General features: G+C 43.3%; 1 protein-coding gene across 1 annotated transcript in view; it reads left to right on the forward strand.

Moving 5' to 3' along the window:
• Positions 1-26,103, forward strand: part of GMPS (guanine monophosphate synthase) — a 72,749-nt gene that overhangs the window by 27,280 nt on the left and 19,366 nt on the right. The window contains exons 3-6 of the mRNA XM_060767653.2: positions 6,001-6,115; positions 22,099-22,196; positions 23,187-23,290; positions 25,753-25,946. Of these exons, the coding sequence (XP_060623636.1) occupies positions 6,001-6,115; positions 22,099-22,196; positions 23,187-23,290; positions 25,753-25,946 (511 nt within the window). The remainder of the gene's footprint in view (positions 1-6,000; positions 6,116-22,098; positions 22,197-23,186; positions 23,291-25,752; positions 25,947-26,103) is intronic.

The following is a 26,103-nucleotide window of genomic DNA, read 5'->3' on the forward strand; positions in this document are numbered from 1 at the left end:
TATAAAGTGCCTCTCTTCAATGTCAGAAGTTCAGAAATTTGAATAAATGACACAGAATTTATCAGAATTCTTTATTTTATTTATGTTAGAATAGGTTAGTTGCCTAGATACTCACTTTATTTGCAGCCTTCTTTGTCCCTAAAGCACTCAGTTGACTGTTTTATGTTAATCTAAAATGTAACTGTTTAGGAGATCCAAAATAATTGTGTGTCAACTGTAGACCTGCTATTTTCAAGAGTATTATTTTTATTATTAACTTTATTTATACCCCACCTTTCTCCCCATCGGGATTCAAGAATGTGATAAATATACAAACAAGCAGCTTTACCTATCAAGTCCTAACGGTGATTTTCCATGAAGAACCACACCAGTTCAATTTCTTGTATAAACTGGAATCTGAAGCGTAATTAAACTAAATATTTATTTATTTATTTATTTACTTACTATTTTGAACATTTTTACCCCATCCTTCTCAACCCCTGAGGGGACTCAGGGCAGCTTCCAATTGGCAATAATTCAATGCCGCATCATAAAATACAGAATAACAAATATAACAATTAAACATAAACATTAATGATAAAGATTAAAACGGTATACTTACACTCTGATTTGCTATTGCCAGTCTGGTGGCTGTTTAGCTAGCCATCTACTAATGATTACTCCACTTAACTTATCCAAATCCTCTTCCATGCCATAGTCAAACATTATCAATTGTCCTTTAACCTGATTCCCACAGCCACGTTTTAACCTTTTTTCTAAAGGTGAGGAAGGATGATAATGACCTAATTCCACAGGCGGGGGCCACCACCGAGAAGGCCCTGTCCCTTATCCCCGCCAAGCATGTTTGAGTCAAAGGCGGGGCCAAGAAGAGCCTCCCCAGAAGATCTTAAGATGGGAATGAATTTAGACGAATAATAATACTTATTATTTATATTCCGCCCTTCTCTCCTAGAGGACTCAGAGCAGATTGCAGCATTTACATACATAAGCAGACATTCAGTGCCTTTACAATCATATACAAAGAGACACACACACAAACAAAGGTAGAGGCTTCTTTCATTTCTGGCTTTTGGCGACGGTGCTCGTCTCTGACTCTGGGGAGGTGCTTTCTTCATTTTCAAGCTGAGAAGCCTGTGTTGTCACCTCCTAGTTGTGTGGCCTGCAAGACTGCTTGGAGCATCTTTTTCCACCAAATCGGTACCTATTTATCTACTCACATTTGCATGTTTTCAAACTGCTAGGTTGGCAGGAGCTGGAGCTGACGGGGAGCTCACCTCGTCTCGCGGATTCAAACTGATAGCCTTTCGGTTGGCAACTCAGCCTACCTACAGGTCAGCAGTTCAGCATCAATCCATTGCACTACTCCAGCTTCAATAACGCAGAGATTGGCTTACAAACTGAGCCTGGAATCTCAGGTTTCAGCAGTGGCTAGGGGGGCTTTTGCACAATTAAAACTTGTGCACCAGTTGCGCCCGTACCTTGGGAAGTCAGACTTGGCCACGGTGATCCATGCTCTCGTCACATCTAGGTTAGATTACTGCAACGCCCTCTACATGGGGTTGCCTTTGAACATTGCTCAGAAGCTTCAAATAGTCCAGCGAGAGGCAGCCAGGTTAATAACTGGAATGGCATACAGGGAGCACACAACTCCCATGTTATGCCAGTTCGATTGGCTGCCAGTTTTCTACCGGGCACAATTCAAAGTGCTGGCTTTGTCCTATAAAGCCGTAAACGGCCCCGGCCCAATTTACCTGTCCGAATGCATCTACCCTTATGAACCACTGGGAGATTAAGATCTTCTGGGGAGGCCCTGCTCTCAGTCCCACCACCATCACAGGTGTGTTTCGCGGGGACGAGAGACAGGGCCTTCTCAGTAATTGCCCCTCGGCTACGGAACCTGCTTCCTAATGAAATCCCTCTTGTCCTTTAGAAGGATGATAAAAACGTGGCTGTGGGACCGGGCCATTGGGACTGTGCAATGAGGCAGCGATAGGAACCCTTAGTATGCAAACCAAATTCAATATGGTTGTTGAGACAGTTTTAACTAGATGATTTTAATGTCGAGATTTGTGATTTTAATGCTTTTGTATATGTATGGTCTAATACAGGGGTCCTCAAACTTTTTAAACAGAGGGCCAGGTCACAGTTCCTCAAACTGTTGGAGGGCCGGATTATAATTTGAAAAAAACATGAATGAATTCCTATGCACACTGCACATATCTTATTTGTAGTGCAAAAAAACACTTGAAAACAATACAATAATTAAAATGAAGAAAATTTTAACAAATATAAACTTATTAGTATTTCAATGGGAAGGGTGGGTCTGCTTTTGGCTGATGAAAAGGGTTGTTGTTGTTGTGTATTTTCAAGTTGTTTCAGACTTAGGTTGACCCTGAGTGAGGGCCGGGTAAATGACCTTGGAGGGCCGCATCCGGCCCCCGGGCCTTAGTTTGAGGAGCCCTGGTCTAATATGTTTTGGCATTGAATGTTTGCCATTTATATGTTGTGCTCTGCCCTGAGTCTCCTTTGGGGTGAGAAGAGTGGAATATAAATGCTTTAAATAAATAAATAATAGACTGGCTTAGGGTATGTCCAGAAGGATGTAAGACCCAGTTTGTGTAATCAAAAAGTCAATTAATTAAAAGGATTTTCCACCTGAAGACCAACACATCTGTTTGTATGCTTCTCAATGCACCAGAATGAGACATCAGGGATCATATTTTGTTGCAGAATCCACAGCAAACTGGGTTTACAAAGTAGGCATAGTTCATCATTGACACCCGAAGAGTCAATGCCATTGAAGTGCCTTTTCTTATCTCTGCCAATGAAATTAATTGAGGATGGGGGAAATCCCATGCCTTTTTTCCTTAACTGACTTTACTACTTGCCACTCAGTTGATCTGAACATGCGCTCTGCCTCAGTCATTGCTCTCCAGAAGGAGCTGATTCTGCATCTTTCACTGCCTTTTTGGGTTCCTCTTTGGTTCTGAACCTTCATTAGTGCTTAAGGGCCAAATATTGACAACCAAAGGGAGGTAGTAGAGCTACGAAGAGGATCCAGAGAAGTTATGCAAAAGATTTATTTATTTATCGTGTCATCAGCAACCATACCATTGTATTACACTTCTAACAGAACAAAACAAACACACAGATTAAAAAGAAAAAGAAAAAGAAAACACAGATTTTGCAGACTTGGTAGTTGGTTAAATGTCCTTTGACCAGTATCTGGCCACTTGGAGTGCCTCTGGTGTTGCCGCAAGAAGGTCCTCCATTGTGCATGTGGCAGGGCTCAGGGTGCATTGCAGCAGGTGGTCAGTGGTTTGCTCTTCTCCGCACTCGCATGCCGAGGATTCCACCCTGTAGCCCCATTTCTTAAGATTGGCTCTGCATCTCATGGTGCCAGAGCGCAGTCTGTTCAGCGCCTTCCAAGTTGCCCAGTCTTCTGTGTGCCCAGGGGGGAGTCTCTCATCTGGTATCACCCATGGATTGAGGTGCTGGGTTTGGGCCTGCCACTTTTGGACTCTCGCTTGCTGGGGTGTTCCAGCGAGTGTCTCTGTAGATCTAAGAAAACTATGTCTTGATTTAAGTCGTTGACGTGCTGGCTGATACCCAAACAGGGGATGAGCTGGAGATGTCTCTGCCTTGGTCCTTTCACTATTGGCTGCTACTTCCCGGCGGATGTCAGGTGGTGCAATACCGGCTAAGCAGTGTAATTTCTCCAGTGATGTGGGGCGCAGACACCCCGTGATAATGCGGCATGTCTCATTAAGAGCCACATCTACTGTTTTAGTGTGGTGAGATGTGTTCCACACTGGACATGCATACTCAACAGCAGAGTAGCATAGCGTAAGGGCAGATGTCCACTGTGTCTGGTTGTGATCCCCAGATTGTGCCAGTCAGCTTTCATATGATGTTGTTTCTAGCGCCCACTTTTTGCTTGATGTTCAGGCAGTGCTTCTTGTAGGTCAGAGCACGGTCCAAAGTGACTCCCAGGTATTTGGGTGTGTTGCAATGCTCCAGTGGGATTCCTTCCCAGGTAATCCTCAGAGCTCGGGATGCTTGTCTGTTCTTAAGGTGAAAGGCGCATGTCTGTGTTTTAGATGAATTAGGGATCAGTTGGTTTTCCCTGTAATAGGCAGTAAGGGCACCTAGAGCTTCGGAGAGTTTCTTTTCAACCATCTCAAAGCTCCCTGCTTGAGTGGTGATGGCACGATCATCAGCATAGATTAAACTCTCTGTCCCTTCTGGCAGTGGCTGGTCATTTGTGTAGATGTTGAACATGGATGGAGCAAGCACGCTCCCCTGAGGCAGGCCGTTCTTCTGTTTCCGCCATCTGCTTCTCTGGCCCTGGAACTCAACAAAGAAGCTCCTGTTTTGTAGCAGGTTTCCTATGAGGCGGGTGAGGTGGTAGTCCTTTGTGATATTATACATTTTTCTCAGGAGGAGGCGGTGGTTCACAGTATCATAGGCTGCTGAAAAGTCTATGAAGACAGCTCCTGTGATCTGCTGCCTTTCAAAGCCATCTTCTATGTGCTGAGTCAGGTTCAGCACTTGCGATGTGCAGCTTTTGCCTTTCCTGAAGCCAGCTTGCTTTGCTCTCATTGAAAAGATGAGAGATCCATCCATTCTTCCAGGCACAGCAAAGGGATCCTCAACCTGACTGTCTCTTCAGAAAAGTTGGACAGAAAGAGGAGAGACAAGCTTGCCAAGGATCCTTTCGCTGTGACTAGAGAAGTGTCAGGTTTCTTGTCTTTTGCTGGATTACTTTGGATTCCCTTTGCTGTCCAACCTCACTCGTAGACTGGCTAACAACAGTCAAGGGCTGATGGTTTGGCAGTGGAGATGATTCGGTGAAGTCAGCTGAAAGACAAGAAACCCATCTGCCCCTCCAACTGTGAAAGAGGGATCTGAAGAGAGTGACAAGTAGGTTGGAGGCCACTTTCAAGCCGACCATCTGGCTATGTAGCAAGGCCGATTGAGAGGTGGAAGAAAATGAATGGTCAGTGACTGAAGAACATTTGGTGAGTTCTGAAGAACATTTGGTGGTTATCCACAGCCAGCCTGCTTGCGTCCTCAGGTGAGCCAGCTGTGGACAGCCAAAGGCAAAAAACTGGAGATTGAAGAGACTGTTGGGAAGAGTTCACTGTAAGAAAAGCACTGACCCCATCTGCTCTCCCTGCTAAGGCAGAATAAAGCCAAAGAGCTATGACCACAGCAAGGAGAGTGGTGAAGTCAGCACCTCTTTTTGGTTCTCCTATAATAGACTACAGCAAAAACTTTGTATGGGAAAAGCCTGCTGCAAAAAAAGAACTGATCCCCTCTGCATTTCTTGTCTTGGCAGGGAAGTGCCAAAGTGTCACTGCTACTATCTTTTCAAGCACATTTTTCAAGCACACATTCTAGTTCCTTTGCTTGGTGAGCAGAGGAACTGCATTGGTTTATGTACAACTCAACCCAGAATTTTGGAGTCAAATATTGGCATTCATTTCTTACTTATACAGAAGTATATTGTAGTTTGTGTTATAAAGAGGATAAGAAATGGTATTGGGATTTTGATGTCTGAAAGTGTTTTGTGAAATAAGCCAAATAAATAGAAGCAACAAAGGTTAATAGCTGACTTGTAGCCTTTGAACACCATATTTTAGATCAAAGTCAGCCTTTTGAATTGTGTCTGAAAGATGGCAGGAAGTCAATATAGATAGATCCTCTAGGACTGGTGTAATGTGTTTTTTGCCAGCTGCCCTCTTTGGGAGCAGAGCTGGTGCAGTATGCAATGGCTACCTTTCCCCCTTAGTCCAGACAACTTCCTAATCTTGACAGTTTGTTCCACAGAGGTGCAGCTTGCTGGTTTTGTTGTTTAACAATGTCTTCGCACTTGTGGTGAATTGCTTTAAATGGGTCTTGTGCAAATGTATAGTAATATAAAGCAATGTTGACTTTCAAAATCCATGTTTATATTTTTTTGTTGTTGTTTTAAAACGTCTGTTTTTTCCCCCTCAGGGCTATCATCATATCTGGAGGTCCAAACTCAGTCTATGCAGAAGATGCTCCCTGGTTCGATCCGGCAATTTTTACAATAGGCAAACCAGTTCTTGGAATCTGCTATGGCATGCAGGTGCTGATTGCATTTTGCTCAGATAGCATTTTGTGCATATATGTTAAGAGTCTGGGTATTTTTCTGCATAATATGTAGAAGAACAGTGTATGCAAATTATAGCAGGAAGTAGATGTCTTGAACTAGACGTCAGGCAATGACTCCTTTGAAAAAAACTGAAAAACAGGTATCATTTACTGTGCATGGTTGCAAGGATTCTGTAGGCATATGTCTTGTAAATGTTAGATTTGTAATGAATCATGGGTTTTGTGAGTCCATCACTGGGGAGGAAAAACATTACTTTTAATAATAATAATAATAATAATAATAATAATAATAATAATAATGTTTGTATGGCACCACCATCTCCCTGAAGCAACTCAGGGTGGCTAACAAAGCATTTCAAAGGGCCACACATTAAAAAAAACAATTACATATTATTTTCCTGTCGTAGTCACTGTGAATCTGCACCAATGGTATTCCTGCGCCTGCGCAGTAAAGCTTCGGAACCTTCCAGAACAAAATAAATATTTCAAAGTCAAAGCCTGGCCCCGCCCTTCCTCCCCCCTCCCCTCTCGAGTATATATAGCCCAACGCGGGGCCAGGCCATCCAGTTCTCTTAATCCGCCTCGCGTTGGCTAGAGAACCTTCCTCGTGCTCTGACTCGTTGGCTTGCTGCTCGCTTGACTTTAAGGTTTTTGACTCGGACTGACTCACTATTCTCCTCTCCGGACTCCTGACATTGGACTGCACCCCGACTACGATTTGCTCAATCCCTCGGCCTGACGATTTTGGTTACTGCGCACTGAGAGCTTAAGTCGCCTTCTACGATCGGCCTTATGGCGACCACATCTTTTAAAAAATGCTCTCAATGCCCGAATACCCTTCCGGACACGGACGGGCATTCGCTATGTCTTACTTGCCTGGGAGAGGCCCACCTTTCTCAACCCTGCAAGGTCTGTCAGGCCTTTACGCCCCAGACCCGCAAGAATAGGGTATCCAGGTTAAAAGCCGCCCTCTATGAGAAGGCCCTTCTCCCGCCAGTCGGGGCGACCAAGTCTGTGAAAACGGCTGACTTACCTGGGTCTAAATCGGCTCAACATGGCGGGCCCGCCAAAAAGAAGGCCAAAAAGCCCAAAGAGGTTGTGCCCCAAGATGGCCGCCGGGTCCCCGCACGACCAGTTAGCCCTGCTAAAAGGGCGGGAAGCGCGTCGGCGATTCTCTCCCCTCCCACGCGCCTTCCAGCGGCGCAACAACTTGGAGAACGTGCGGCACCGCTGGCGGCTTTGGAGCTTCAGCCGCTCCCTGCGGGCCCTATGCTGACTCCTCCTCCGACGCTTACGGCTCTGCCAAATGCTGCGCGGGGCTGCGAGGCTCCTCCCCCGATGTCGACGCAGGCGCTCCCGCCCTTGGGAACGCAGATGTCGGCGCTCTCGCTCTCTGTGCACTCCGTGGACGCGCAGGGCGAGTCGCTGTTGCCTCTAATGCCGTCCCTCACTCCTCCCATGCCGGGAGAACTGATAGAACAGGCGGCGGAAGTGACCCATCGGGACCTTGATGCTACTGAACAGCTGTCCCTGCCGGCATCGGGCTCACCTCCTGCCGAGGGCGGAGCCTCGGCCCCTCAACAGATGGCGGGCCCCGCCTCTTCGGTGTTTGGAGAGGCGTCCCTTCAGGCTTTAGCCCCTTCATCGACACCGGGGCTTGGATATGCTCCCATCCCTAGGGAGGCATCTCAACTCTCGGTACCGGAGCAGCGCGGCTCGGGGAGGGCCAGGCGCGCACGGTCCCCGTCTCGATCTTCTAGAAGCTCCAGGCGCCGCCGTCGTCGTTCATCTTCGTCATCATCCTCCTCTTCCTCGTCGGGTTCCTCCAGGAGGCGACGCAGATCGAGATGGTCCCGATCCTCCTCCCGTCGGGGTCCACGCAGGCCCGCTCCACCCCCCGCAGCCGTGCCATATCAAGGTTTTTGGCAGGTTTCTCCAGCGGGGCAATATGTGTTTGTGCCCACACCTGGGCCCCTTCAACCCTCCTTCCCGATATCTTCCACTCCGATGGGGCCTCCTCCGATGCAGGTGAACAGTCTACCGATGGCCCCTCACCCTTCCCAGGGGCATCTCTCAACTCATCCGGTGGACCGTTCTCTGTCTCAGCCTGTGGCAGGGCCGGCTACATTGCAAGGTATGGGAGGTGTTAACTTACCTCTACCTTCCACCCAGATCTCCTCACTGATACCTACAAGATCCAATGGGGAGTTGCAACACCTCACCGACCCCGACCCTGTTGATGCTGATGAGCAGGGGGAGACTGATCAAAGGGTCGTAGAGGCCGAGGCCTCTGATTCCGCCTCTGATTTACCTGACTCTGCCCAGGCGGCGGGAACAACTGATGAGCCCATAGAAAGGTCCCCTGATTTTAATAAGTTTGCCTCGCTTGTGGGCAGGATGGTTAAAGCGCTGGAGTTACCTGACCCTAAACCATCCGAGCATGTGGAGGACCCGATGTTCCCTTCGGATGAACAGAATGTCGTGTCCTCCACATCTCTACCCCCCCTGCCATATTTGCTCAAGTTGGCTAGAGTCTCTGATGTCCCTCCCCCTATGGTACCTGCAGTGCCTAGGAGAGTGGATATGATGTACAAGATTGACCTGTCCACTGCAAAATGGGTGGCCAATCCTCCTAGGCCCAATACGGTGGTAGCCGAAGTGGCTAAGACCAAGCGCCAAAAAGGGCCCTTGACGACACCTCCTGATAGGGAGGGAAGAAAGATTGATTCGCTTGGTAGGAAAGCCCATCTCTCTGCAGGTTTGATCACAAGGATGGCCCACTTTGCAACATATTTAAGTGGGTATCAGAATTTTTTGTGGTCAAAGATTCGCCCTTACCTCGATTTGTTGCCAGCTGAAGAGCAACGTTGGCCTAAGGCACTGCAGGAAGAGGCCATCATTTTGTCTAGGCTTCAGAAAGATTTTGCCAAGCATTTGGCAGAGACAGCCGGTAATCTTTTTGCCACCGCTACTTCGGTAAGGCGGCATGCGTGGCTCCGGGCTGCTAATCTTTCAGATGAGGGCAAAGCCTTGGCCGAAGACCTCCCACTTCACGTGGAAGGTCTCTTCAACCCAGAGACCGATGAAAAATTAAAAAGCAAACAGGAAGTTCGCCAAGCGGCGAGTAAGTTTGGCTATACCTGGCAGTCCAGCTACCAGACAAAACCTAGATGGCAGCAGCAGTCGCCCGGATTCCGCAGAAACTACTCCAGCAGTTTTGCTGGGCCTTATAGAAATCGTTATTCAAATTCCTCTAGGTTCCAGACGGGAAGAAAATCCCCTTATGTTCCAAAACCTAGATATCAAGCTTTTCAGAACAAGACCAGGTCGCAGCCTGCCTCTAAGAAGCGTGTTTGACATTTGTTTTGATGCTTCTGATAATCGGTCTGCCACTGTTGACCCATTGGGGTCGTCGCTGTGTGGCTTGGCAGCCGAGGTTCCTAGTGCTCCTTGCACATTGTCGTTTTATGAGAGGCTGTCCCCATATTATGAGGCCTGGGCTCGCATCACGTCTGATACGTGGGTCCTATCTATAGTCGGGAACGGCTATAGGATTGAGTTCGAAGACACCCCTCCCACGGGCCTGACAGTATCCACACCAGTATCATTACCATTGTTGCAAGAAGTTCAAACTCTATTGTGTAAAGGGGCCATTTCTGTTGTTAGCCCCACAATGTTTAGCTACTGTTTCTTCTCTCGCTATTTTCTCGTTACTAAAAGAGGTGGAGGTTTTCGGGCTATCATGGATCTCAGAGCCCTCAATAAATTCATTTCTCCAAAAAGATTTCGCATGGTCACTTTGTCCGCCATCATGCCGTTGTTATTCCACGGCGCTTGGTTCGCCACGGTAGATTTGAAAGACGCTTACTTTCATGTCTCTATTGTCCCACATCACCGTAGGTTTCTGACCTTCATGGTGGGACAGCTAGCCTATTGCTATAATGTTTTACCTTTTGGACTATCGACGGCCCCCAGGGTCTTCACCAAATGTATGTCGGTGGTTGCGGCGCACCTCCGCACTATGGGAATAACGGTCTATCCTTATATAGATGACTGGCTTATTGTCGCCAATTCGCCCGAACTCCTTAAAAGACACGTCTCTGTCATTCTTTCTTTACTCCAGTCTCTAGGTCTAGTCGTCAACCTGGAGAAGTCCTCCCTCACCCCTTCTCGTCGGATCCAGTTTATCGGGGCGCTACTGGACTCCATTGCCCAGAAGGCCTACCTACCTCCAGATCGATTCGCCAAGCTGTCGGAACTGGTCAACCAGGTTATTTCGGCTCCCAGGATCCCGGCGAGGCAAATCCAAGTTCTGTTGGGGCATATGGCGTCAACCACGGCGGTTACCCCCTATGCCAGACTGAGAATGCGGCCCCTGCAATTTTGGTTTCTTTCAGTGTTCAATCCCCTCAGGGACAGACCCAACATCAAATTAATTGTCCCTGCAGACATCAGGCATTCCCTGTCGGGATGGAGGGACGAACATTGGGTTTGTGCGGGCCTTTCATTCCACTCCCCGTCCCCTGTCAGGTCTATAACCACGGATTCCTCTCTTACGGGATGGGGGGCACATTCTCAGGGTCTGCTGATACAGGGCGTGTGGACAGAAAGAGAAGCCGCCATGCACATAAACATGCTCGAACTTCTGGCGGTAGACAGGGCCCTAAAGGCTTTCGAAAGAGTGGTGTCCGGAAAGGTCATTCAAGTACTCACCGACAACACCACGGTGATGTACTACTTGAACAAGCAGGGAGGCACTCACTCGGGGCCCCTGCTAGACTTGTGTCTGCAGATATGGGATTGGTGCATCTCCAGGGGAATCCACCTCCTAGTCACTCACCTTCCAGGGATCGACAACGGTCTCGCAGACACGCTCAGCAGAAACCCCATGGCCCACCACGAGTGGTCGCTGAATTGGGAAGTAGTCCACGAGTTGTTCAATCATTGGGGGGTTCCGGAAGTGGACCTATTTGCAACGCACCTGAACAACAAGTGCAGGATCTATTGTGCCCGTTGCCATCCGAACCCATCGATAGGCTGTCTGGGGGACGCATTTCTGCACAATTGGGGAGGCAGATTAATTTATGCCTTCCCCCCATTTCCGTTGTTAGTGAGGGTGATCGCGAAAATCAGGAGGGACAACGCATGTTGTATACTAATAGCCCCGTGGTGGCCCCGCCAACCTTGGTTTGCCCCCCTCCTACAAATGGTGGGGGACAGGTTTTTTCATCTTCCACACAGACCCGACCTATTGCTGTCCCAACGGGACCAAGTGGTGTACCCGGAGGTCAGGTTACTGAACCTCACGGCATGGTACATTCTACCTGCTCCGTGAATGCATTATCGGAGCTATCGCGGCCGGTCTTAGCTATCATCGAGGCCGCGCATAGACCGTCTACCAAGAGGTCTTATTTGTATAAATGGGGAAAATTTAGTAAATTTGTGGCATCAAAGGGTGTTACCCCAGAATTAGCTCCCATTTCTTTGGTGCTAGATTTCTTAGTTTCGTTGTTAGATGCAGGGCTCTCAAGCTCCTCGGTGAAATGTTATTTAGCCGCTATTTCGTGGTTCAAAAGAAAAGCCGGGTTACCGTCTTGTTTTTTGGATCCCTTTGTGAAATCTTTTTTGCGGGGCCTCGCAAACACTAAACCTTGTGTAGCTCCTGTTGCCCCCTCCTGGAGTCTCGAACTTGTGTGGACGGCTCTAATGAGACCTCCATTTGAACCTATGGCAACAGTGGATCTTCCTTACCTATCATGGAAGGTGGCATTTTTGATGGCCATAACATCTGCACGACGGGCCAGTGAGCTATGTGCACTCAGGGTGGATCCTCCTTACCTGAGGTTTCATAAAGACAAAGTTGTATTGCGTACAGATGTTGCCTTCTTACCTAAAGTTTCCACCAAGTTCCACATGTCTCAGGAAATTGTTCTTCCTGCGTTTTTTCAGAACCCGACTTCCCAGTTAGAAAAGAGTTTACACCTTTTGGACGTAAGGAGAGCTGTAGCGTTTTATATAGATAGGACGGCGGGGATTAGAAAAACCCCTAGGTTTTTTATTAAGTATCGTAGTGACTCCAGGGGTTTGCCGTTGTCCTCGCAACGCTTTTCTTCTTGGGTGGTGTCCCTCATTCGTTTGTGTTATCAGTTATCGGGCAAGGACTTGCCTTTGCAAGTCAAGGGTCATTCGACCAGGTCAGTTTCCACGTCTGTCGCCTTCTTACGTGGCGTTCCTCTGGATGTCATCTGTAAAGCTGCAATATGGTCAACCCCACTTACCTTTGTGTCACACTATAAGTTGGATGTTGTTTCCAGAAGGGCAGCGGATTTTGGGAGAGCAGTTTTGTTTTCGGCGGTGGCATGATCCCCGCCAGCCAGGGTCAGAAGCTTGTTAGTCTACCATTGGTGCAGATTCACAGTGACTACGACAGGAAATTATAAGTTGCTTACCTGTAACTGTAGTTTCCTGAGTAGTCACCTGTGAATCTGCACAGCCCCGCCCGTCCTCCCCTCGAGTATCATGCCCCGCCTTCTTGCTGCTGTGCGGCGGAAGAGAACTGAGTGGCCTGGCCCCGCGTTGGGCTATATATACTCGAGAGGGGAGGGGGGAGGAAGGGCGGGGCCAGGCTTTGACTTTGAAATATTTATTTTGTTCTGGAAGGTTCCGAAGCTTTACTGCGCAGGCGCAGGAATACCATTGGTGCAGATTCACAGGTGACTACTCAGGAAACTACAGTTACAGGTAAGCAACTTATAATTATTTATTTGCAACATTTATATCCCGTCCTTCTCACCCCGAAGGGGAGTCAGAGCGGCTTACAAGTTATATCCACCTACAATATATTATATTATTAGCATAGCACAATATTAGCATTATATATTACTATATTGTATTATACCACTATACTGTAATAATATTATCAATAATACATGTAATATAAAAGATATAATTATTATAATGTATTATTATTAGTAACGGCGCTCCATGCAGTCATGCTGTCCACATGACCTTGGAGGTGTCTATGGACAACGCTGGCTCTTCGACTTAGAAATGGAGATGAGCACCACACCCCAGAGTCATACATGACTGGACTTAATGTCAGGGGACAACCTTTATTATTATTATTATTAGTAGTAGTAGTAGTAGTATTATATTGTATTACATTATAATATTGTTATCAATATTATATGTGTATACAATATATTATATTATTAGCACAGCATATTAGTATTCTATATTACTATATTGAACTATTGCACTATACTGTATTATTATCATTATCATTATTATTATTATTATTATTATTATTATTTCCCTGCTGCAGTTTTTAGGAAAATTAATGTGATGACTAAGATACTATGAGCAGTTTACATGGACAGATATTGCGTCCAGCCCTCCCAAAATAGTTTTTCTAGACACTTCCTCCTCATTTATCATTTATAGAAACACGTTAAGTATGCAAGATGTGGTGCATGAGTAGAATGCACAAGGTCTTGACTGAAGGCTTGTAGTCAAGGTAATACCATTGGACAAAAAGAAGAGGTTGTTTGGAAATAGTAGGGTCACCTAAAATGAGAAACAAAATTAAAGGGTGGGGAAATTAAGCCTAACAATATGAAAATAACCAGAACAAAGCAGTAGCAAGAATGAAGTGCTAATGACAAAAGAGGTGTGTTTTATACAATTGATGTAATGGGGGTAAAAAGGGGAGCTGACAAATGAATGAATGGAGAGAGTTCGTTGCACACAAGGGACCATGTGGCAGGCTGTGAAAGAACACAAGAGAAGGAAGCACACAAGGGAATGGCGGCTTAATAAGGAGATTAGTATTTGATGAATGGCGAGGCTGAGAAGGAAAGTAGAGCGCAAACAACAAAAGATAAGTGGGGCGAGACCATGAACTGACTTGAAAGTTAGAAATTGTTCAAAATTTTAATACGGGACAATAGAGGAAGCCAGTGAAGGGAAACCTGTAGAGGTATAATATGATTAAAGCGTGAAGGGAAGAAAATGAGGCATGCCAGAAGTGTTGAGACTGAAGAATACGTTTAAGTGGAGAGGTAGGGAAAGCAGTGAGCAAAATATTGTAATAATCAACACAAGATAGAATGTGGGTGTGAAGAAAGCTTTTAATGAATAAGTAGATAAGAGGGGATGAAATTCAGAAGTATTGGAACTGACAGACCTTAGCTAGAGCAGTAATGTAACACAAAAAGGGATTTAAAAAATATCACTCAAGCTCCTTAACTTGCTGGGAAGACTGAACAACGATTTCGCCAATGAAGGGAACAAATGGAGGTTTAAGAGGAGGTGGAATACATATTGAATTTGAGGTAATGATCCAGTATTGAAGCTGTAGTAACTGTAAGAGTCTGAGATATTAGCAAGAGCAGAGGAAGGGAACAGGAAGAAAGAACAGCTTATTGCCAGTATAACAATGATAACACAAATCAAAGAAGGAAATTGGGCCGCCAAGGGGGAAAGTATCAAATAAAGAGAAGTGGGCTTTAATTTATCTCTGGGGACAATTGACAGAAATTTTTTTTAGAAAGTATGTCAATAGAAGCACTAGAACAGTGTTTCTCAACCTGGGGGTCAGGACGCCTGGAGGGGTCCCAAGAGGGTTTCAGAGGGGTCGCCAAAGACCATTAGAAAACACACATTTCTGATGGTCTTAAGAATCCCTTTGGCATAGTCATTTGGGTTCACAGTGCTCTCTAGATGTAGGTGAACTACATCTCCCCTAAATCACTGTCAGTTCATCCAAAATCCCTCCAGTATTTTCTGTTGGTTATGGGGGATCTGTGTGGGACGTTTGGCCCATTTCTATCGGTGGTGTGTTTCACAGCGCTCTTTGATTGTAGATGAACTATAAATCCCAGCAATTAGTACAACTCCCAAATGTCATGATCTATTTTCCCCAAACTCCACCAGTGTTCACATTTGGGCATATTGAGGATTTGTGCCAAGTTTGGTCCAGATCCATTATTGTTTGAGTCCACAGTGCTCTCTAGATGTAGGTGAACTACAACTCCAGAACTCAAGGTAAATGCCCACCAAACTCTTCCAGTATTTTCTGTTGGTCATGGGAGTTCAGTGTGGCAAGTTTGGTTTAATTCAATCATTGGTGGAGTTCAGAATGATTGCATGTGAACTATAAATACCAGTAACTACAACTCCCAAATGACAAAATCAATTCCCCCCAACTCTACTAGTATTCAAATTTGGGCGTATCGGGTATTTGTGCCAAATTTGGTCCAGTGAATGAAAATACATCCTGCTTATCAGATATTTACATCACGATTCATAACAGTAGCAAAACAGTAGCAGCGAAATAGCAGCGAAAATAATGTTATGGTTGGGAGGTCACCACAACATGAGGAAGGTTGAGAACCACTGCTCTAGAACAAGAGTGGTCAAAGTACAGCCTACTCAGCACTGGCATTTATGGCCCCTGAAGCCCATTCAGTGCCCTCAAAGCTTCCCAAAGCTGTCCATTAAAATTGATGTTATTATCAATATTTGATCCCAAACCATACCCAACTCATACAGAGAAATTTTAGAATTCAGACCTGCAGCAAAAATTTGCATATCTGAGCGCAGATTCCTTGTTCAAGACAGGTTACTGTGGCCTCTTCCTTGTTAGTTCATTACTCTCCTCATTTTTCTGTTTCCTATAGTCTCAAGTGCATGCCTAAAATAGAACCAAAGTACTTTGACACCAGTTTTGACTTCCATCCAGTTTATACTTCCAAAGCTATGTCTCACAATTCTCTAAGACAGTGTTTCTCAACCTTTCTAATGTCGCAACCCCTTACTATAGTTCCTCATGTTGTGGTGACCCCCAACCATAAAATTATTTTTGTTGCTACTTCATAACTAATTTTGCTACTGTTATGAATCGTAATGTAAATATCTGATATACAGGATATATTTTCATTCACTGGACCAAATTTGGCACAAATACCTGATATGGCCAAATTTGAATACTGGTGGGCTTGTTGGGGGGGGGGGATTGATTTTGTCATTTGGGAGTGTAGTTGCTGGGATTGATCGTTAACCTACAATCAGAGAGCATTCTGAACTCCAGCAACGATGGAATTAAACCAAACTTGGCACACAGAACTCCCATGACCAACAGAAAATACTGGAAGGGTTTGGTGGGCATTGACCTTGAGTTTTGGAGTTGCAGTTCACCTACATCCAGAGAGCACTGTGGATTCAAATAATGATGGATCTGGACCAAACTTGGCATGAATACTCAATATTCATGCCAAGACTGTTTTACTGTTCTAATGATTGCTGATGTATTGTTTTAATTATGATCTATGTTCAATTGTGGTTTTATTATTGTAATTGTTATGTAGTGGCATCGTATTGGTGCCCTTTGTAAGTCGTACTGAGCCCCCCGTCGGGGGTAGGGAAGTGACGAGGTACAAATACCATAAATAAATAAATAAATGCCCACATGTGAACACTGGTGAAATTTGGGAAAGTGGACTTGACATTTGGGAGTTGTAGTTGCTGGGATTTGTAGGTCACATATAATCAAAGAGCGTTCTGAACCCCACCAATGATAGAATAGGGCCAAACTTCCCACACAGAACCTCCATAACGAACAGAAAATACTGACGGTCTTTGGTGATCCCTCTGACATCCCCTCACGACTCCCCCAGGGGTCCCAACCCCCAGGTTGAAAAACACTGTTCTAAGATGAAATAATGAAAGTTAGTATTATCAAATCTATCACTATAAATTATGAATATACCCTATTTTTTTAAAAAAATGGTAAAAACTCCATATGTACTGCGCATAGTCTTTCTGCACTGGTCTCTTTTGATGATGATGATGATGATGATGATGATGATGATGATGATGGAAATCTTTGCACAACGCATCTACAAAACTTCGAATTCTCCCAAACTCCCTGTATCTAAATTTTGGAATTTTCCTCAGTTATAATTTGGAGAAGCGGGTTTGCTGTTGAAATATGCAAGTGTGATCTACAACAAAATGTTGCAGAGTGCATTGGAGAGCTTCTGATAAAGTTACTGTCTTACATTCTCCTCCACTTAACTGTCATTTGTTGAGCATGCTAGGTTCTTATTGGGCTATTTTGCCAAAGGAAGAACCTAAATTCTGGACACTGAAATTGCTATTAGTATGTGAGATTTGTAAGAAGAAGTGGAAGACAACCTGCATTAGTTGTTCAGGGAACTTGGAGAAAAAGGAAATTTGTGGAAACAAGGGTGGCAAGATGGCAGCGTCTAAGATGTCTCAGCCAAAAATAAAGCATAAAAATAGGATGAAAGCCTGTATTTATAATGAATGAAGACAGACAGTGAAATTTGTGCCAGAGGTACTCAGCAACTTTACAGCAAGATTGAAAATAGCTAAGGGGAGACCAGTACGTTAGAAAGAAAGTAGGTTGAAGGAAGCAGATGTAAAAGGAACCTCAAAGTGTAAGAGCAAGGAACAAAAACTGCAATAAGAAGATGTAAGGGATGAAATGATGGAAGCATAAGAAAAAAAGTAACAGAGAGCTTGCAAGGCTGAAGTTTTTGGAAAGGTGTAGAAATCTAGCCCATAGAAAGTGGGGGAAAATTGAAATCTGAAAGACAAAGAATTAAATGGAGAAGAAATTGGAAATAAAATGGTGTGTAGAAATGACAGTTTCTAAAATTGACCAACAGCATGATTTGGGAAAAAAGATGTTTGGAACAAAAAGAAGAGTGAAAGAAGCCCAGAATATGAACAAGTTCTTCAATTAGTATATTTAAATAAGAGTATGAACACAATGTGAAGGGAAAAGTAGTCTAAAATGGGTTCTGAAAGGATGGGTCAACCCAAACTGGAGCATATATCCATTCTGCCTTAGAGTAAAAAGGTAAAGCTAAAGGTTTCCCCTGACATTAAGTCTAGTCATGTCTGACTCTGGGAGGTGGTGCTCTAGGCCAAAGAGCCAGCATTGTCCGTAGACGCCTCCTAGGTCATGTGGCCGGCATAACTGCATGGAGGGCTGTTACCTTCCCACCAGAGTGGTACCTGTTGATCTACTCACATTTGCATGTTTTCAAACTGCTAGGTTGGCAGAAGCTGGGGCTAACATCTCACTTGCTCCCTGGATACGAACTGCCAACCTTTCGGTCAGCAAGTTCAGCAGCTCAGCGGTTTAACCTGCTGCCTTAAAGTAAACACATTTAATTCAAGTGTTGCCTGTCAAGGCCCATTTATCTCAATGGTCTATTCTAGTTGGGACAAAAATGGGAAGACTTATGACCACTGAACAGAAATTTAAGTAAGCCACTGTACAAGTAACATGAGCAAATATGCCTCCCAATGAATCCTAAGAATTAATTAGTATAATCAAGTAAAGAATGCATATTTTTCTGAGAACAGGCAGAAAAACGTGTGGGGCCAACTCTTATAAAAATATTTTCTATGAGATTGGTTTCTTTATAAGGGCAAACCAGTGCATTGAAGTCCTTTAGAAACCTTGATTAAGTTCAGAAAACGTTTGACAACTTCCATCTATATGAATAGAAATGTGTTATGTGCTGGGATTGAAACTGCCATACAGCAATGCACAGAACCAAATACCAGCATCATAATGTGATCCTATGTGAGCTGATGCAAAACTGTTTTTCAGATTCTATTCATCTCCGAAACATCAAAATACAACTGCTTAAAATTTGTTGTAACAATGCAGAAACAGTCAAGCGCAATAAATGCCATGTCAAAACAGAACTCCCTCAAATAGCAATGTTTCATGAGAAATCAAATACGGTATAGTGAGAAATAATAATAAAGCAAGTTTTAAATTGCTGACTGCCGTAGTCGTGCTTATATGCACAAGGAGAAGACTGCTGTTTGTATAGTTTGTAATCCAAGATACAAATAGTGGCTTACTGGTGGTCCAGGGGGATGGATAATCTTCCTCTATGATATGTTGAAAGAATAATAACCAGCATTTTCACATCTGTCTGAACAATGTAATGAAGGGGGAGCAGTATCTCTTTGCCTTATATTACAGATAACACAAGGATCGCTTTCCCAAAACCATATATAACAATAACTTGCATATTTTTTTGTGTTCAGTAAGAAAGTCAGTGGGAGCCTAAGAGCCACATTGATCCCCCCCCCCCAGACTTTATGAGGTCTATGGGATGCATACTCTACATATAGGGGATTCTTAAGGAAGAAGAGCAAATCTGTACATTGTAACCCATAGTCTCAGCAATAGGATGGTAAGAATAGTCTTTCCAATTTGCTATTAACAAAGGTGTAATCAGGTGCCAATATCTTTGTATGATTAGCAACATAGAAAATATGGGAAGGTGACATGTGCTGGTCCATCCACTCCAGTTGTGTTCCTCAGTCCAACACAATCCTTGTATTATGGCCAGCATAGGGAGATCCCAGCCCCTAGGCTTGGTGTGGACCACAGGAGGCTTTCCCATCTGTCTCCAAATTTCTTCTGCTCTCATCTCCAATCACTGAAGCTATTTAAAACCTGAGTAGCTGTTGCATGAAACTGAACTTTGGTTTCAACCCTCAGGAATAAGTTGTGAGAAGAGCTCTGGTTTAAAGCCTGAGACGCTATTTCTGTGGGACCTTCTCCTGCAAAGACATGCATTGACTTGATCTCTTGCTTTGTATGGTGTGACCAAGCTGTTGGTTTTGCAGATGTTTTAAACTGGAAAGAATTCAGTTTGGCCTTGCTCACTTTGCTTTGTCTCTAGTCACTGTGGGCCCTTCTACACAGCTGTATAATACAGAATATCAAGGCAGAAAATCCCAAAATACCTGCTTTGAACTGGGTTATCTGAGTCCATACTGTCATATATTCCAGTTCAAAAATGTGGGATTTTATTCAGTTTGGAAGGGGCCTGTGTGAGCTCTACAAAATGTTGGTATATGACCCACTGAGATCCGTATGAAGCTGGTATTTGGCTCACAAAAGGGAAAATATTCTCCCCATTCCAGCATGAGAACATGTTTGTAAAAACGAAGCATTCTCTCCTTGGCACAATCTTCATAGGTTCAGCAGGTTTCTTTTTAGTTGTTTGCATAATGGACTAGCAGAGGATGCGACTGGCACAGCAGACATCTCTAAGCTTCCCCAGGATATTAATAATTTATGATTAATTGACATTTAAATAGGGATTGAGAACAAGGCAAAGGTGTTTATAACCAGTAGTAGTTGGATTCGTTAGCTATAGTGGAGAACTGATGAGCACATATGAAAAGTCAAAGCAAATAAGTATACAAAGTTCCATGTGCTGATAGATGGCTACTTGCTTTATTTATTTTTAAAAGTCCAACACCTTTCAACCACGAACTGAGTTGGCCTTCCTCAAGAGTAACAATAAAAATACAAATACTTATTTATTTACTACATTTTTATACCACCTTTCTCAGCCAGAGGCGAGTCAATTGTCTTATTGAACCTAGCTCTTTCTCCCTTGCAAAAATTGGACTAGACTATTATTAATAATTATTTACATTATTGTTGTTATTATTAGTATTATTATATTTATATCCCACCTTTTCTCTCTACAAATGAGACTCAAAGTAGCTTACATTAAAAGCATTTTAATAAAATCGTAAAATATACAAACATTAAAACAGCACCTCCTCCATGGTGGGGCTATCTGTAATGTTTATGTTTCGTTCATGTTTATTTATGTGATGGTTATTTGGTTATCTCCACTCTATCCCCCCCCCCCATTACCCTTTCCTTCACCTCTTTCTGTTGTCCTTGTGTGTATATATATCACAACAAAAATTTATGAAAAAACAAAACAAAAGCAACAGCACCTCCTCCAGATGTTACAACAGAAGATCACATAGCAAAAGTGGCCTCTTGAACACCCAGACTGTCAGTGTTGCAGCTCTTCTTGTGGTAACAAGATAAAATGCAATAGCAAGCCAACTTTTAGTGACTTTTAGTGACACAAACAGAAACTACAGAGGTTTTCATACCCAAAGAACATCATTTCCCATATGCAGAGGTAACAACAAGTCAAGCAGCACCTCATTTCATGATGTATCTCAAACCAAGTTAGAGCAAAGTCTTCCAATAAGTTTCATGACACAATACAGTCAAACTATACCATGACAACGACTGCAATCCTAAAGCAGCTAACTGGATTCTGGAGATTCTCCAGTCCCAAATTATCAGTCAATTCCACAACAGTCTGGTCCCACTTGATGTTTTAACCAACACCTTCTACGGAAACCCAGAAGGGACTTGGGAGACAGGCATTCAGAAACAAGCCAGAAGACTACATATTGTGGGAAACTACATTTCAGTCAACTCTCAAACAACTAAAATTGTCTGTAGAGGAAAAGTTGACCCTATTGATAGCTTACTTGGGCCTCATCTCTTCCATACAAGTGAAGAGAATTTACGTGGCAAACATAAATAGCCCACATGCAGTTTTAAATCGAATATGGAACAGATTTGATGAGTACTATGGATCATCTGTACAGATAGAAACTTTGCTCCTTGAAAGCTTAGAAAATAAAAAAAGAATTAAATATAATTAGTATTAAAAACAGTCCTTCAACAACAAAGCCTTTGACAACAAAAACAATCCAGTTAAAAACTAATCAGTTCTACAGAATTTTTCAGTGAAAATTGGAGAGGGATAGAAGCAAAATGTAAAACTTTAAGTGATACATAAACTTGATTTTGTTTCTCATTCCCAGCCTTTAATAGCAAAAAGAGAACCAAGTGACAGGTCTACTGCAGCAAAGAGAGATGCAGTGTAGGTGACCATAAGAAGGGGAGGTTTAGAAATATGTGCAGCTTTGACTGATAATACGTTTCTTGTACACTGACCATATCACCTGCTCTATGGCCGATTTGTGCACAGTGGTGTTAGTGCAGATGGAAGCAATATAACAGTTAACTGTATTGCAATAACTCATTAGCTTTTCTGTTTTTCACAGATGATGAATAAGGTATTCGGAGGTACAGTACACAAGAAAGACGTTAGAGAAGATGGCGTGTTCAGCATCAGTGTAGATAATACGTGTTCACTCTTCAGGTATGCAAATTCTTTGGTAAAAAAAGAAGAGGATTGATTGGAGATGGGTTTAAAAGAGATGCTTTTTATAACCTTTTATCTATTTCAAATAATGAAAAAATTATCTGGAGCACTGCAGTCTACTTGCATTCAAAATACCACGTGGGGCATCAGGGAGAGGAGGGAGCATACCTCTTCTCTGCTGTTCCAGAGGGTGGGATCAGATCTAAAGGTTTTAAGTCCCGGGAGGGTAAATTTCAAATGAACATTAGAATGATCTTAAGATCTTGCATGAGCAGGTGGTAGGACTTTTGATGGCCTGTGCGGTCCGTTAGAAGCATAGAATCATTGAGTTGGAACAGACCTTGTGGGCCATCCAGTCCCAACACCCTGCCAAGAAGCAGGAAAATCTCATTCAAAGCACCCTTGACAACCTCTGTTTAAAACCCTCCAGAGAAGGGGCTTTCACCACATTCCACGGCAGAGAGTTCCACTGCTGAACATCTCTCTCACACAGTTTAGAAGTTTTTTCCAAATATTCAGGTGGAATCTCCTTTCCTGCAGTTTGAAGCCATTGTTCCGCATCCTAGTCTCCAGGGCAGCAGAAAACAAGCTTGCTGCTCTCTATGACTTCTCCTCACATATTTGTGCATGACCATCATGTCCCCTCTCAGTCTTCTCTTCTGAAGGCTAAACATACCCAGCTCTTTAAGCCACTCCTCATAGGGCTTGTTCTCCAGACCCTTGATCATTTTAGTCGCCCTCCTCTAGACACATTCCAGCATGTCAGCATTTCCCTTCAATTGTGGTGCCCAGAATTTGACACAATATTCCAGGTGTTGTTTGATCAAGGCAGAATAGAGGAGTAACATGACTTCCCTGGATCTAGATACTAGACTCCTATTTATGCAGGCCAAAATCCCATTGGCTTTTTTAGCTTCCACACCTGATTTTATGTTGACGAAGTTGTGGTTTTATTATATCATTTTGTTCTTATAATTCTGTTTTTAGGGGACTTCAGAAGGAAGAGATCGTGCTCCTCACACATGGAGATAGTGTAGATAAAGTAGCAGACGGATTCAAAGTTGTTGCACAGTCTGGAAACGTTATAGCAGGTATGTTTTTTAATGTCATTTAACCATTGGATTTTCTCATAGGAATCTATTAAATGTACAAATATATCTCAGTAACTTTAAATCAAAACATTTTTCTTCTTAAACTCTAGAATTGGGCTCATTTTTTTAAAAAAAATAATAATACTCATCTGGGGAGTTCAGCCAAAATTGAAAAGTTAGGTAGTTGATTCCAGCTTTCAGTTACAACTTTTTTCAATATTTACATTGGAGTAGTTTGGATATGACAGTGTAATAATAGGGGACGTGTATTGCTGTATTGTTTGTATTGCTGGACTTGCAGAAGCTGTCATGGTCTGTTTTATTGTGCACACAGATGCATACACTCTGTAATAAGCTTACTTGAATTTTGGGTTTAATTTTTGAAACTTTTGACCAGGCACTTAGATTCAACTGGGAAATATTTCTCCATGATAAAAATACAAATTTTGTATTTGAAAGATAAAGAGCAGAATGCTGTGCTTGAATTTTTAGAACATTTTGCTTCTTTAAAAATAATTAATTTTCAGTATTTTATACAAGTGAAAATCTGACAGTATTTACAATTTTGGATAGGGGACAGTGGCTTACTCAGATCTAAGTACGCCAGTGTAGCGCACTGGGTTCAACCCTTGAACTGATTACCTTTTATTTTTTGTCATGTCAGGAGCGACTTGAGAAATTGCAAGTCGCTTCTGGTGTAAGAGAATTGGCCGTCTGCAAGGACGTTGCCCATGGGACGCCCGGATGTTTTTGATGTTTTATCATCCTTGTGGGAGGCTTCTCTCATGTCCCCTCAGTGTAGTAGACATAAAGCTTCCACTGTATAATTGCAGTTTACAGCTCACTCAAATAGAACCTTTACATATTTCCCTTTCACAAAAATATGAAGGCACGAGACCAAGGCTTCTGCCCTCATAAACAGACTAAAAGAGATTCTGCATCGTGAGATGTTAACTGCAAAAGCAATATTCTATCGGCATACTTCTTTTTGTCGTGTCAGAAGCTACTTGAAAAACTGCAAGTCGCTTCTGCAGTGAGAGAATTGGCTGTCTGAAGAGACGTTGCTCAGAGGACACCTTTACATATTTGTCCCCGCATGGGAAGCTGGAGCTGACAGACGGGAGCTCACCCCGTCTTGCAGATCTGAATTGCTGACCTTCAGGTCATCAGCTGTGTATGATGGAACTAGGGGGCAGGTGCACACTGTTGCTGTAATGCACCTTCAAATAATTTAGAACCTATGGCAACCCTAAAGTGACGCTGTCACATGGTTTTATTAGCAACATTTGTTCAGATGAGTTTCTCATTGCCTTCCTCTGAGGCTAAGCGGGTGTGACATGGCCAATATCTCCCAGTGGTTTCATGGCCAAGCGGGAATTCGAAACCCGGTCTCTAGGTTCGTAGTTCAGTGCTCAAACCACTACACCATACTGGCTCCTAGTATGCAAACAATGGTTAGCTTTGTCATAGAGATGAATGGAAATTCCACTGGAATGTTTCAATAGAATTATGTAAAGTTCTTGTTCTACTTGCACTCTCAGGAGCTTTTCATTTGTGTTACAAACTTGTACTACAACATTAGAGTATTGTCTTCCTGTTTTGATCAGCAAATGTAAGCTGCTGATTATGGTGCAACAGTTTATGTCTTTTTCTTGGGTGAAACTTAGTCTTACTTCACGGCATTTCTTTCTGTTATTTATTTCTATACATAGAATATACAAATAGTCTCTTCTGTTCAGAATCATTAGAATCAAGTGTAATATCTGTGACCTGAAACAATGTAACGCAGATCTAAATCTAACTGATAAATCATCTAAATCAATGAAACTCACATAACTATTGGCTTACCATATTTGGACTGATTCAGTGGGTCTACTTGTTGGAACTAATTGGAATTAGTACAATGTATTCAGGAAATGGAACATAATTTATCAGGTTTATTAATATTCTATCAGGTTGTCTTTATTCGATCTTTTTAGCCTATTTCTAATAGGAAATAGTAATATTTTATTAGAATGCAATGTATATTTACATTTGCCAGAATATATATTCTAATATTATTTTAATAAAACAAGGAGCCCCCGGTGGCGCAGTGGGTTAAACCCCTGTGCCGGCAGGACTGAAGACTGACAGGTCACAGGTTCGAATCCGGGGAGAGCATGGATGAGCTCCCCCTGTCAGCTCCAGCTCTCCATGCGGGGACATGAGAGAAGCCTCCCACAAGGATGGTAAAACATCAAAAACATCCGAACATCCCCTCGGCTACGTCCTTGCAGACGGCCAATTCTCTCACACCAGAAGCGACTTACAGTTTCTCAAGTCACTCCTGACACGACATTTTTTTTTAATAAGACCTTCTAATTGTTTTATCATTTATGCATAGTTACCTCTTCCCCTATATATGTCGTCTCTGGTCATATCAATATATTTTTAAATATTCTCCTTTTTTGATACCTTCCTAGCAATAGCAAATGAATCTAAAAAACTGTATGGGGCACAGTTTCATCCTGAAGTTAGCCTTACGGTGAATGGAAAAGTGATGCTGAAAAACTTCCTTTATGATATTGCTGGCTGCAGTGGTACCTTCACAGTTCAAAACAGAGAATTGGAGTGCATTCGAGACATCAAAGACAAAGTAGGGTCATCAAAAGTTCTGGTAAGGTTTGAAATTTTGGTCCACTTTTCCTATTTTGCTTAATAAGTGTTGTGTTTGCCTGCAGTCCTTATTTAGTTTCAGTTTTCATGTTTGAGCAATAACGGCTTTCCAGAAATGTGGGGTGCTTTCTAGGCTTGTGCAATTCGGCTGGAAGGCA

Source organism: Anolis sagrei, chromosome 3 (genome assembly GCF_037176765.1).
Source record: "Anolis sagrei isolate rAnoSag1 chromosome 3, rAnoSag1.mat, whole genome shotgun sequence".
NCBI classification, from domain to species: Eukaryota; Metazoa; Chordata; class Lepidosauria; order Squamata; family Dactyloidae; genus Anolis; species Anolis sagrei.